We start from the raw sequence: 14,655 nt of genomic DNA on the forward strand, positions 1-14,655 counted from the left end.
AGCTGGAAATCTTCCTCCAGCAGGTTCAGCTGCTCTATGCTCTGCACTGAACAGGTCACCTAAGCCATATAACATAATTGTAAAATCCCCTAAAATGCTAAGTGTGGGAATCCTCCATGAAACAGCAAGAACCTTGTGGCACAAATTAGCATTAAGTACCCCAGCTGTAAGCAAAGTCACCAAAATTCTGAAAAACAAGATATTCATGCCTAAAGCTTGCCCATGTCTCAGGAATGTGAACAAAACTAAAAATCCTTTCCATAAAGACCCAATACGTAATTCTGTGAGCCTGATTTTTGTTTTTCATATTTTGTGGTAGGTTTTGGAAACTCTAGAGATAGCAGCTACTGCTTTTGGCTCAGGGAATATTCACAGAATGACAGAACAGGTCAGATTGGAAGGCACCACAGAGGGACATCTGGTCCAGCCCCCCTGCTCAAGCAGGGCCATCCCAGAGCACATGGCACAGAATTATGTCCAGATCATTCTGGAATATCTCCAGCAAGGGAGACTCCACATCCTCTGCAGACAATCTGTCTCAATGTGTTGTCACCTGCACAATAAAGAAGTTTAAATAAAGAATTATTACTTGTGTGGAGGTTACAGTGGCTTTTGGAAATCACAGGATTACAAAAACAGGAACACATAATAAAGACAAATCTGATGTAAAAACTGAAAGATTGGGAAGAAGGTGTAGAAACTGAGATATTTTGGCAACCTGCTCAGAATCAGCCTTAGTCAGCAAAGTTGTTCAGGAATTACTGTGAAATGAAGCTGCCAGCCCAGTGCCAGGAAGTCAGATTTCCACACTACAATGGTAAATATTTTCAATGGTAATTGCTGGGAGGCCAATCCTGCCTGTCAAAACTGAACTGGCACAATGGACTGTTGTGATGTATTTCACAGGATGAACTCAATTTTCACTCTGAGCCATGATCAGTCTTTACAGCTGTCCTTGTGATAACTTTCACAGCACTGAGTTTATTTTTAACTAAAAAGGGATCAATCTAACTGCTTGGATAAAACCATGCTATCTTTCTGCTTTGTCACTTTTCTGCAATGCTATCAGCAATCATATTTCTACTGTTAAATAGTTTTCCATCTCTCTCTTTCCATTTAAAGCACACTTTGGCATAATCAGAGTGCTTTTCAATCAGTCCTGGTAAGAACAAGTATCTGTCTTGCAGAAAAAGCAATTGAATTGGCATGATCGAGTTACTAATGACAGATCCATTATATAATCAACAAATTGGTGTTTTTGATGGCTATTCCCTTTCCTCTTGCCTCCATAATGGTTCTCAGCTCAGTCAGACATTTTCAATTCATTTAGGAAATGGACAAAATAAGCATTTGGATTTTCACCAGTTGTGTTGCATTGTGCTGATTACTAATTGCAGCTGTTGCATCTCACTGCAGAAATATCTGCTTTTCAGCAGAGGTAAGATGATCCTTCAGGCACAGGTGAACATGCAAGTGCCCTGTGCATCACTTGTGTTTTCTGCTTCCTTGATGTAAAAAACCTTTCCATCTTGAGGGGATGAGAAAGACCAGCATGGGTTGGTAGATTACCTGTGTACAAAAATTTCCACTGTGTAGTGAAACATAAATCTAATAATTTTAGAATTATGAATTTATGAATTTATGAATCTCACTAAATTTACTAACTTCATGTTCAGTTAATTCTATATAGCTCCCATTCTATAGGGGAGCCATTTTCAGGCTCATCCTACCAAATGGTCATGTCTCTACCTGTTGTATTTCTGAATTTAAGGAAACTACATTACAGATATTTCTGCATGGCAGTTCTCAAGAGGAAATTCTATTTTGCCACTATGGATAATCCCCCCCCCCAAATCCAAATATGCCATTTTATTTTACTTATTTTATACACCTGATCTGGAAATCACTCCACCCTGCTTTGGATTAGAGTACAAGGTATGGAAGAGAGTTACTTAGATATTTAACTCCACCAGGATGTATTTTGAAATGCCACTTCCATGTTGCATTAATAATTAAGTAATTAAAGTTTTCCATTTCCAATATTTAGGCAATATCAAATAACCAGAAACAAAAAGTAACAGATAATTTAAAGCTAACTCAGCAGTAAAATGCAACTACCTGTTACAATTTAAGTTTGCTGAAATCCACAACTCCCAGTAGCCAAAAAATTCTACAGAGGTACATAAATAAAAAAAGAAACCTTCTAAAATTATCTGGCAGGGGCAGACTAAAGCAGAAGATTCCTGTCGTGGGAGTTCTCCTGTGCTACATTTACATTCCCAAAAAGCAAGTCCAGGCATATTTGTTTTTACACAGTTGTTTCCACACCAAGACACATTTCCATTCCCCCCTCCCTTCTTCTGCTTTTGTGTTCCATCGTCCACATCAACAATTAGTGGAAATGCCTGGCTGTGCCTGCTCACATTGTTCCCAGACTTTTCTCTCCCCCAGTGAGCTCTGAAGACCATGCATTATTGGACATGACATGACTTGGAGGCCTCCTACAGCAATGGCTGTATGCAGGGAAGCAGACAGAGGCAAGGAAGAAGTTAGTCCTGGTTACATCTGGCACAGTAGGATGCAAGTCACTATGTGTTAATCCCTTAGCACAACAGCCCAGGTGATTGAACTTTAAATTACTTAATTCTTGTAAACCAAAAACCACCAGAAATCAAAACAGCCTAAAGGTCAGACTCGTTGCTCTGTTTGTTTTGTGACATGAACACACAGGATATTCAGAACATGGGGTTTTCCCCTGAAATAATTAAACATCTATTGTATTTTCCATCACAGCTCATTTCTCTGCAGCATGAGCAATTTGCCAGCTTGTCTATACACACTGAATGTATTCAGTTTAGAGCAAACAGCTGCACACAGGGCAGCTTCCCTCCACACACACAGGCTCTGCTCATCACAGAATCACAAAATATGCTGAGTTGGAAAGGACCCACAGGGATCACAGTCCAGCTCCTGGCCCTGTACAGGACCATCCCCAAGAGTCACATCCTGTGAACAAGAGCACTGTCCAAACACTTATTGAACTCTGTCTGATTTGGTGACCACTGCCTTGGAGAGCCTGCTCAGTGCCCAGCCACTCTGTGGGTGAAGAACCGTTTTCTAATCCAACCTAAACCTCCCCTGACACAACTTCAGGCCATTCCCTCAGGTTCTGTCACTGTCACATAGAACAGAGATCAGTGGCAGCCCCTCCTGTTCCCCTCCCAAGGAATTTGTAACTGCAGTGAGGTCTCCCCTCAGCCTCCTCCAGGCTGAACAGACCAAGTGCTCAGCCACTCCTCACACAGCTTCTCCTCAAGACCCCTTCATCATCTCTATTGCCTTCCTTTGGATGGTCTCTAATGGTTTAATGACCTTCTTGTCATGTGGCTCCCAAAACTGCCCCCAGGACTCGAGGTGAGGCTGCCCCAGCCCAGAGCAGAGCGGGACAATCCCTCCCTGCCCAGCTGATGCCCCCATGACTCTGTTGCCCTCCTGGTTCCAGGGCACTGCTGATCATTTTCAGCTTGCCATTGACCAGGAGCCCCAGGTCCCTTTCTGTGGCACTGCTTTCCAGCCTCTCATCCTGCACATGCAGGGCTGCCCCACGCAAGGTGCAGAATCCAGCACTTTCTCCTGCTGAACTCCACACGGTGGGTAAGGACTTTGTGTCCTGATCTGTTTTTTAAATTAACCTAGTCAGGTGCACAGGACATTTAAGACCATAAAACCCAAATAAAGGAATCTATTGCTCTCTGAAAATGAACTTTCAGAAATATATAGAGTGCATTAGTTAATATCTTTCTCTCACTTTGTTGCTGAAGTCGAGAAATTCGATTTTACCATTCTTCCAAGAGCAGGTGATCGATCCCCAGACACATGTCCCCAGATTTCAGCCTGTGTGTCCCAAATCTCATCCATTAAAGTGCATATAGTGATCAATGCCATTGATCTTACATCCTTTGCTTTTACATGTGTGCCTCTTCCTTGGTTACCTCAACCCAAATCTGCTTCATAAACATTCTGACAAAAAGGTTTATGTGGATTATACCAGTGAAATAAATATTTTTAATTTTTAAACATTTATATTTGAAAGTAAATTTGAAATAACTACCCAGAGAGAGTCTGAACACATTAAATGCCTACAGTAGCTCACAAAACCTTTGAAGTTTACCCAGGTAAAAAATATATAAACAAAAAATCCTCTGACAATTTCAAATTATCGCAGCCTTTTCTCAAGTTACATTGAAAAGAAATTTCTTTCTGAAGTCTTTATCACATGTAATACTTGGTCCCTCTCAGACAAACATAAGACAACCATACACTGACTTTATTACATGTCACAACAGATTGCAAGGCACCAAGCATCAGCATTAGTTTCAGTCTTTATCATCAGGAGAGCAGCTGCTATTTATCCCTTCCCAAATTACTTCCTAGTATTACTTTCAATCTCTGTTCCATTGAACTAAAAGCCAATTTCTGATTTGTTTGGGGTTTTGTTGTTGTTGTATTTTTTGTTTGTTTTTTCCATTTTAGCTATCAGGCACAAGAGAATGTTACTGAAAAAGCAGGAAAGTGGTTTGTTTGTAATGCAGGTATAAATAGCAAAGAGGGAAGAATGGCATCTTGAAAGTTTGAAAGATGTAAAGCTTAATGTTCAAATGTAATTAAGGATATCCTGATGTAATTGGACTGGCAGGATCTTCAAATACTCTAGAAGAACCTAAGATGCCTAAATTCCTTTGAAAATCACATCTCTGAGCTACTAGCCTTCTTAGCACCTATTTTCTTTTCTCAAGGTTTAATCCTGTGAATGGCATTTTAAGTAAACTTGAGTCATCTGTTTGCAGATTTATGGATCTGAGACTACAGACAGATGGGCATCAAAGCAAGTGAGTTACCAAGGCTTACCAAGTTACCACTTCTTTTATCTGACCATGAAAATAAAACAGATTGGCTATGTAGGAAGGCATAGTAAAGCAGCAGGTTTTGTTCAGCATTGCAGGAGGATGCACACAGTCTGTTGGGAAATCCAGCTGGGGAACAGCAGCTTCCCTTGCCTTGGTAAATGCTTGAGGTCCACCAGGACAACTGGGGAATACTGGGTGAAGAACAGTTTTGTCTGACTAAGTAAGGGAGATGAGCCCAATCCTGTGCATGGTTAAGTAAGACACTTCCTCTTTTACTGACTCCAGTGTTTTACAGCTGAAAATCAGAAGAGTTGCATTAACAGCAACTTTTACATGCCAACTGATGACATGTCCACAGATCTGCAGCAGTGAAAAGAGCCAGAACTCTTAGTACAATACAGGAAAAAAGGAATTCAAGTAATTGCACTTTTTGAATTACTGGATTTACTTTATAAAGAAAAATGCTGGCATGTACTCTCCTGCCTCTGCACAGCTTAAATCATGTAGAGTCATTCTAAAACACATAAAAATATAAAGAAAATGTATAATTAATCATCACCCAGCTAAAAGAAGTCTCTTAAATTAGTATTTACCTTGAATATTGACTCACTAAATAAAGAGCAAAGGGAACAGCTGAATAACATCTTCTACCTCCCATTCTTTGCAGGCTCCAAATTTGATGTTTACAAATAATGTTGGCTCCACTTTTTAAATGGCAGAATTTCCCCATTCTCCCGTAAAAATGTTGAGTTGATATAGATTAGTGGAAGGAGTATCAAAAAATGGTGTTGAGATCATGCTGGTAATTCTCTTTCCTGCTCTAGCTGACAGCAGCAGTAGAGAATGCCCAGCTCCAGCAACTGGAAGGACAGTGGAACTCAGGAAAGGAGACAGAATGGCTGCAAACTCTTTGGAGACTGCTGTAGATTGAACATGGCTGGTAAAGAGCTGGTTTGTATGTACCCAAACTCCATTTTCTTGACAATGTAGATGACTACATGTGAAAAAGCTGTAGATGCCTTGTTTCAAGAATTCTACAACTGATGTACAGCTATACAGAAAATAAAAGAGTAACATTGCACAGCTTTCAACAACCACATCAACCACATCCAGGATGTGATAATTAAGCACACTCATTGGTACCACTTTTGATGCTGGAAATTAAAATAGTCTCCTCTAATTTATCTAATATTCTCAATCCTTGGTCTTCCTGATCAGGCTGCCAAGAGTCATAACAGTGTTATTTTAAGACCTGGCATGACTGTCTGTAGACATTAGACTGGAATCCTTTCACTTCACACATATCTTCAAAAAGCAAAAGGAAAAATACTTCCCATGACTGCTGCCTTAGGTTAATGTTATACACAGATCTGACTTAGGTTGAGCTTGTACATGGATCCTTATGGAAAAAATACCATAAAAAGAAGGTTTGGCTTATGGTTAAAGTAAGGGAACTGGGTCTGAAAACTTCAGGAGTCCAACTGTCACATTCCTACACAACATGGGAAAACTCCAGCCATCTCCTTGAATATCAGCACTACAGGGATTAAGTTGTTTCTTCACACCTCCTTCAGCCAATACAATCTGTCAAGGCTTTAAATTCTCCAGAGAGTTTGTCTTTACTAACATATGTACAGACATCTAAGAGCATTCAGTCGTGGATGGAAAGAAGATCCCACAAGCTGTTTTGCTGTTTCAGTGTGGCACGCTGACACTTTAAAAGTTCATTTTTTGTGGACCTCAAGCCTCAGCCATTCATCAATGCACAGCTTACAACTCCTCAGCCCTCAGGCCATACAGCAGATAGAGACTCAGATTGATGAGGATTTATCCTTGAACTGTCTTTCCTCATATCTCTTGGTTTAGAGCACACATCCAACACATGATTAATACTCAGTAATAGCAAATCCCCTCTAATGAATTTATGCAAAAGGAATGACAACACATGACGGAAACCACATTCCAAGAGATGCAATGATCTGCTGAGAAGCTGGCAAACTCATACACAGCATGGTAGCACTGACTAAGCACCTTTTTTACCACTTCCTTACTGTTCCTTCCCTTCTCAAGTCTTGTTGAGACTATTATGTCTCCAGTTTTGATATCATCTCAGAGGATCCTTTTCCCAGAAGTCTCTACACTCCTTCTAGCCAAATTCAATTTCACTGCTCAGACTGGCTCTATGCTTTTGGGACAAGATCCAACCAACTGTGGAGTTCAATTCCATGTGCCTGTGGAGTGGCTGAACAATAGTTTGTTGCCAGGAACTTTCACTTTATCAAATGTGTTCTGTCAGATCACTTTGAGATTTCATCCTTGGGGAAATTCAAAATCTGATGGGGCACGGTCCTGAGCAACCTGCTCAAGTTGACCACTGGGTCAGCAATAACACCTGGACAAGACAACCTCCAGATCTCTCTCTCCCAACCTCAAGGATTCCATGATTCTGTAAAAACACTTGTTTGCACTTACACCTTTTAAATGCCACATGGCCAAAAGCGAGGCAACACAGGCCTAGCAAACACATTAAATGCACACCTATTTAAAGGCATAGAACAGTCCTGTATCAGAGGGAATTTGTCAAGGATTAGGGGTAGATAGCCTTAATAGAGTCATTGTGACAAACTTGAGCAATGTCTACACAACTCCTCTTTTCAGATTTCCTTGTAGAGTCCACTCAAAACAAGTGGCAAGCAGGTAACAATCCATTTCTTCCACTAGACAGGCAACAGGCAATGCTTATGGCACCTGTTCAGTCCACTACATTCCTAAACCATCCCATTTCTATGGAGAGTTGTCTTCACTGTAAAGGTTCTTCATGTTTAGACTCAGATTTTACTCCTAATCTAGCTCACCAAGTACTGATTTCTCCAATTCCATGGAAAACACTTTTCCAACCTCTTCTAAAGAAATCAACATGCACAAACCAGACCCAAACTTCAGTCATCCATAAAAGACCCCCAGTAAGTCCACAACTGAGCAGGAAAGTCCTGTGTTCTGTCATGTTGTCAGGAAGAACTCCAGCCACTCAGAGAGGTTTGCTTTCTTCAGCTTGCAGAAGCAGTGTATTTTCTTATTTTCATTGTTCCAGCAGCATTACTGACATGAAAAGTTGACTGAAAATTGCAGAATGGCTGTTGTACATAAAGGTGATAAAGGCTTCATAGCATGGCAGACAATGCTTATAATGCACACACTTCCTCCTAACTAATCCTCAGATGTGTGAGCATGTTCTCCAGCAGCTTAAAAAAGGCATATAGCTCTCTCACCCTGGTCACAAAAATAGATTAAGTCTTCAGCTTATGACATAGGTTCTGTTTTTGGAGCAGAAGGTCACAGGCACCCTTTGCAATAATGACCATAAGGTCTGAGGAGTCACGGAGTGGGAAATAAATGACAACCATGAAACTCACACTGCAATGCATTTGCTCTGCATCCTGCTGGGTCATGCCTACATAATGTAATTTACTGTCAAGCTAAATTTTATGAAAATTTGAAGGATGTTATAAACCATTCCATGAATCCTCAATGTCAAAAGCTGGAGTACAGCGTTATGTTTCGGTTCTCTACTGTGTAAATAATGCTTTCATGCTTTAAAAGTTTCATCTGCAAGCAACTTGAGAGAGACAGTATTACAGAAGCAAACACTACACTGAAGGATTATACTCCAGTTTCTACAGCTACATAAAGAATAAACACAAAAATCATTCTGCATATTTAACATATATTGGTGTTTTAGCTCACTGCTGGTATGAGAAATAGTTCAGTAGCAGTACAGCACTGTATCACCACACCAACAATAATATTTTATATTTATTGATGGCATCGTATATTCATGCATGTACATAAGTTTTCCTTCTCAGGAGAAAAACCACACTCCATTCAAGTCTGAAATCTCTTTCTTTTAGCCTTTGAAGACATGCACAGTTCTCTTTGTTTGTGAGACTGTAACACTTTCTCCAGTGTGTCTATGGTGCAAACAGCAGAAAATTGAGACAGCAGCCCCCTGCAACCAAATCAAACCCTGGAGGCAATTCCCAGAGCCTGGTGATCAGTCTAGGGTAAAATAGCCCTCATTGTGACATCTCTTGTCAGCTGTTGATGTCTTCCTTGATGCTTAATTTCTCTTGTAACCAACTCTGCTCTTCCATTATTCCCTGTCCATGGGATGCCTTTTGACAGAAATTCAGCTTTTCTTCAAAAGGATGAGAATTATATGTGTTATATCACTCAACATAAATGTCCACAATTTGGGCAACCCATGCTGACTCAGTTTTGCCTCCTGTCTCCTCCCATTAGCTCTGCCAAGCCAGCACCTGGGCACACCAACCTACTTCCATGATTGTCCATACATCATCAACAAAATGAGGGTTAAATTCTGGTTTCAGTCACATCTGAGTAGCTCCCTGGAATTTAATGTGGTGAAGTTGAGCATAAGCTGAACCTTGTGGGTCTCTGAACAGGAGCTGGAACCTCCTAAGTGGAGATCACTACCCCCCATTTCACTCCTGATCCCTCTGGAGCATGACTTTTCTTCTGTTCTGCTAATTCCCAATACAAGCACAGTGTAAACTTCCCTTAGCTCAAAAGTCTCACCATCCACATTTCTCTGAGGTCCTTCTACATTCATAACTTATTTCTCCAAGGATACTCACATTCCTCTGAGCCCACAGTCCTCACAGGCTCAGGTGTAAATAAAGGAGGTTGGGTGAGACCCTTTAGGAGCAGAATCTAAACCCAGGAAAAGCAGTATTTTGTAAGACACAGCACGTTTCTATATACTGATGGTCTGTTTCTGTTATGCTGTAGAACCAAAAAGACTGATGCTTCCTTAATTGCAGTGGCAGCTATTATGATTGTAAACATGAATCCTTTCTTTTATCCTTCAGATAATTCAAAGCACCATCCCAACACTCCTGAGCAAATACCTCTTGCCCTTTCCTGTCTTAATATATCAGCTCTTGAGGGAGGAATCCAAATTTAAAGTTCAAGGCCACAGAGGCTCAGGACAACTCGGAGCCTGCCGTGGGAGAGCAAGAGGGAGAACAGTTGTGATTTAATTTTAGGCAAACATTTCTCTCTCTGTCTCTTTCTCCCTTCACCTCCTCTTCCCAAGAAAACAAACATTTCTTTCATTCCTAGATCACACTGGAAGCTGATTTCTTTTCACCTTTGAAAGAATTCACTATATTATTCCCCATCTGCAGCTTCCTAAAGCAACTCCTAGACTGAAGTGCTGCTCTTATCAGCCCACCCTGCAATTACCGGGAGGCAAGAAGCACCCTGCAAAAACTGTGACAGAACAAAATCATTTCACAGTGATTTATTAGGCATGCAGCCACTAATGACTTTGCAAGTGTGGAAAGCAAGATGGAGGGGCAGAGCCTGAGCCAACAGTAGCTGTCAGAATATCATTGTCATCTATCGGGTTAGAAATATTTAAGCCACCTGATGTTCAGCCTGGCATCCCCCCATAACACCAAACCTGGAAACAATAAATTTTGACATTGAGGAGTCTCTTCAAATCACAGAGGTTGACAAAGAAAAGGGAGAAACTATGCAGAGATGTTTCTTTGTGTGGCACAGAAAATAAAGAACCCTGATCTCCAAGCATATCCTTCTAGTGGAACAACTCTGCTGTCAGGACTGAAGTACCAGAGGCAAGAGCCACCTCACTGAACTGAAAGGTGTTTTGACATTCATTCACAGATGTTATTTTTGTGCTTATTGTGAAAAAACTTCTTTGTTCTTTTGAATAAAAAGTCACCTTGCGATGTATTTGGGAAAAATCCAAGGAAGTGCCAAGCTCCTGCAATTCCCACCTGCTGGGAGCAGCATGTGCTTGGCACCTGGCATAGTGAAGCTCTTGAGAGAGGTTCTGCCCTCAGCTGTGCTCATGTAAATACAACATAACTTTGCTAGCACTGGCTGAACCATCCCAGATGAAATTAAAAGTAAACAAGAGCAGAATTTTTTTCAGCACCAGGGGCCTACAATGGCAACGTTAACATTAGAACAGATCGATTTTGCAAGATGACAAAAGAACATTCTGATCTCACTGCTGTGAGCTCCTACTCAGCAGACAATTGCATCCCATCTCAGAATAGAGTTTTAAAAATGTTCAAAGCAATGTGCAAGCATTAACTTCTAATGGCTTAAAAAGGAATTTTATAATGCTAATGTCTTCATATTACAGCTATGATGCATCTAGAGAGCAAAGGTTTCTATTTAAAACTGTAGCAGCTTTCAAAGATATTTGGACCAGAAATTTCCATTTAGGCATCTCTAATTTCAAGATTTCTGAATGTGCTGCTGGGACAGACAGAGGTTGATATGACCTTTACAAAGACTCCTGCAATTATATTCTGGTCCATCCAAATTACTAGTTTAAGTCAGTTGTGTATTCACAAAGAAAACAACAACAAAACAAGATGATGTTCCACCATCCCAGCATTTAGCAAACACTCCCCTGCCATGCCACAGAACAGAGTGGCCCCTACGTTATTCTTGGCTCCTGAACACAAGCTGAGAGCAGTGGGGAAAGCCAGCCTGCAGGAATTTAGTGATCCACCATCACTCCCAGAAGTACAGGCAGGGCACCACCCACCTGTGCTGAGGGAGGCTGAGCACAGAAAGAAGGTGAAAATAGAGTGTTTCCAGATTTTTTTTGTGTCATGTCTTGTTCTTCCCTGAGAAAGGTGTACCTGAGAAATGCCCTGGAGTATTGCAAGCCATAAACCTGCTTTCTTAAATTGATCTGTTTTTTCCCCACTGTCACAAAAAAACCCAAAACAATAAAACTATGTGGGGGAGGGAAGAAATGCACACAACTTTCTTTTCAGAAATCCCTGTTATTACAGAATCCTCTGAGCTAATTATAGTGTATTTTGCATCCTTCCCCCCTTTTTTCCCCACAATATATATTATTTTTTCAATCAGCATTTCTGCATGACCAATAAATATGTTTTAGGTCAGCCTGCATCACAACAGTACCTCTCTGTCCCACTGCTTTCTCTTTCAGATTGGACTCCTCTCTCCCCTCCTACTCAGACCTTGTTAGTTCTTCTCTTGTTCCTAATTTGAAGATCCAAATGAGCATGAATTACGTGTCTCAGCAATAAACATGATCTCACAGAAACACAAAGAAGAGGATGAACAAAACAAAAATTACAGTCTGGTGAAAGCTCCCTTGACAACTACAGCTACACTGACAGGCGCCACTGAAATAATAGGAATGATGCTTCAAAACAACAGCCAAGACAACGTTATGAAAGAGAAAAAAACCCCAGTCTAAACAGATCTTTTCAAATGCAGATTCCTCTGTCAAGTAAGGAGAATGTGAAAAATGTTCTTTCTTATAGCACAGCCATGTTCAAACTCTGCCAGATTACAGAAAACCACTAAAAATATGAGTACAACCATGGGCTCAATAGTCCATTTGAGGAATGTCAGAATGATGCAGAATGGAAGAGCAGGGTCATATTTAGGGGATGGAGAGGAAGGGTGGAAGGTGTTATCTCATTACCAACTGGGTGAACAACAAAACTTATGTTGACTTCAGTGTAACATCAGGCATTTGCAAGCTTGTGTACTGAGTCCCTGCCACTACCCAGGTGACAAACTGCATAGCAAAGAGCCAAGAGATGATGAACATGAAAAATTATGATCCACTACTAAAACTGTTCCATCCAAGACAGAACTAAGGCAACACTCATGACTAAAGGTTGTCTATGGATTAGGGAGGAAATTAGGGAAAAAAGCATTAGCATTCCTCTGTCAATAATGATTTAGTGCTAATGAGTTCCTTAAGTACTTTTTTCATGTTAGCTTCGCACCATAAAAGGAGGAAAATTGTTCTAAGTTCTGGTGTGGTCAGAGATATCATTGCTGACCAGCAGGTATTTCAAAAACACCAGGTGCATGCTGTAAAATCCTGCAACAAGCACAGGAAAACCCAAAACTACCTGTGGCTCCTCAGCAGGCAGAAAATGCAGCAGTGGGGATCGAACTGCACCAGAGTTTCTGGCCAGACTGAGTCAGAGGTGGGGGGGCAGTGGAAAGAGATGGCAGAGACAATTTTGCAGCCAGGGTGGGAAGGGATAATGAGCACAGGGGGAGTGGTGCTTTGGTGTGGTACATTTTATTTGCTGGTATTTTACGTCCCTATTGTGAAGTACTACTGGCAACATGGTGAAGTTTATTGCCTAAAATCCTCTGTCACAAATACATAGGCAACACCCATTTCTGTTAGCAGAAACAGACCCTTTTCTTCTAGTACTGAATGCACGCTGAGCTCCAGAAGTTTGGCTTAGGCTCTTGGGCTTGCATTCCTCCCCAGAGAAAAATAAAATCTGCAGAAAAGTCATGTACTTTTCCTCCATTTTATTCCACACACTCGAGACACCTAATAAATTTGCTTTGACTTCTTATTCTTTCCTAAAACAAAGGAAAATCTTAGAACCACAAATATCTTTTTGCTCCTTGGTGGCCTGGCAGAGATATGTGTAGAACTGTTTCCCACTTTTATATAATGAGATTTAAAACAAACTAATAAACAAAACAAAACAACAAAAAAAGAAACCAAACACCAATAAGCAATAAAACAACAGAGGGCACAGAGAAGATATAAGGACTTTGCCATTTCTTGCCAGAAGCATTGAAACCAAAAGTACATCACGACTGAGAATAGAAAACTAATAGCTACATAGATCACAAGAACATCCTAATAGTAAAAAACCCCAGTAATTTAAGTTTTGAAAGGCATTTAATTCTGAGGACAGAGCCAGTCAGCCTTGTAGTACTCACTGGAAACAGAAACTTTTGATCTGTAGTTATTCTGTATCTATACCTAGAATTTCTTGCATGTTACTTTATAGTGGAATATACAGAACAGATCTGGTGACCAGACTGCTCGGACCCAAATCTGAGTGAGCTCTGGGTTCCCCAGCCCTGGAAAATTCAGAAGTGGATTAATCTCGAGAGGGAAGAATCAGAGTAAACGCTGGTTCAGCCACAGGCAGGGACAGTTCCCTGAGCCAAACCCGGGAATGCTGAGCCCAGCGTTTGGGGGCGAGCAGACCTTCTGCCACACCGCGCTGCGAGTCTGCGAGGGAACTGGGTGAGACAAACCGAGCCAAACCCACAGCCCAGGGCACTTGTGCAGCAGGGAGTGGGAGTCACTTCTGGCACTGGGATAGGGGGATACACCTCCGTGCCACGGACACTGCATCCTGGGCTCCCAGCACGGCACGGGGGCCAAGCCCCGCTGTTCAGCCCACCCCGCTGTGGGGACTCTCCTGCAGCAGGGGTGCACCCCCAGCCCAGCATGCCCCGAAGTGCAGGCTCGGCAGGAAACACCTCTCCCTGCCTTTCTCCCTGTCAGAGAAAAACATGCCTAAGCCCCGCCAGCTGCCGAACGGGAGGGAGAGCGAGGAGCCACTTACGGGGATGTGCACTCGCAACATGAGTTTCTTGTGGCTGGAGCCCTTCCTGCTGCTGCTGGAGGCATCTTTCTTCTTGTCCATGGCAGTGCTTCCCATGCCTTCACCCAAGCGTGGTGCTGAGCGATGGAGCTGGAGAGGGAGGCTCCTCTTCCACCTCTCCCCACCGTCCCACGGGCCGCAGTTACTCCAGGCTCCTTATTTTCTTTCTTCTTTTCTCTCCTTTTTTTTTTCCCCCCCCTTCCTAATGGCCTTAGGAAATTTGGGGGGGGGGGGGGGCGAAGACAGAGGAGGGGGGGAGAAGGAGA

At 41.8% G+C, this 14,655-nt stretch overlaps 1 protein-coding gene across 1 annotated transcript in view; it reads right to left on the minus strand.

Moving 5' to 3' along the window:
• Positions 1-14,589, minus strand: part of PRKAG2 (protein kinase AMP-activated non-catalytic subunit gamma 2) — a 210,484-nt gene extending 195,895 nt beyond the window's left edge. The window contains exon 1 of the mRNA XM_064431668.1: positions 14,351-14,589. Within this exon, the coding sequence (XP_064287738.1) occupies positions 14,351-14,446 (96 nt within the window). The 5' untranslated portion in view covers positions 14,447-14,589. The remainder of the gene's footprint in view (positions 1-14,350) is intronic.
• Between the last annotated feature and the right edge of the window lie 66 nt (positions 14,590-14,655).

The sequence above is a fragment of the Passer domesticus genome, chromosome 1 (assembly GCF_036417665.1).
Source record: "Passer domesticus isolate bPasDom1 chromosome 1, bPasDom1.hap1, whole genome shotgun sequence".
NCBI classification, from domain to species: domain Eukaryota; kingdom Metazoa; phylum Chordata; class Aves; order Passeriformes; family Passeridae; genus Passer; species Passer domesticus.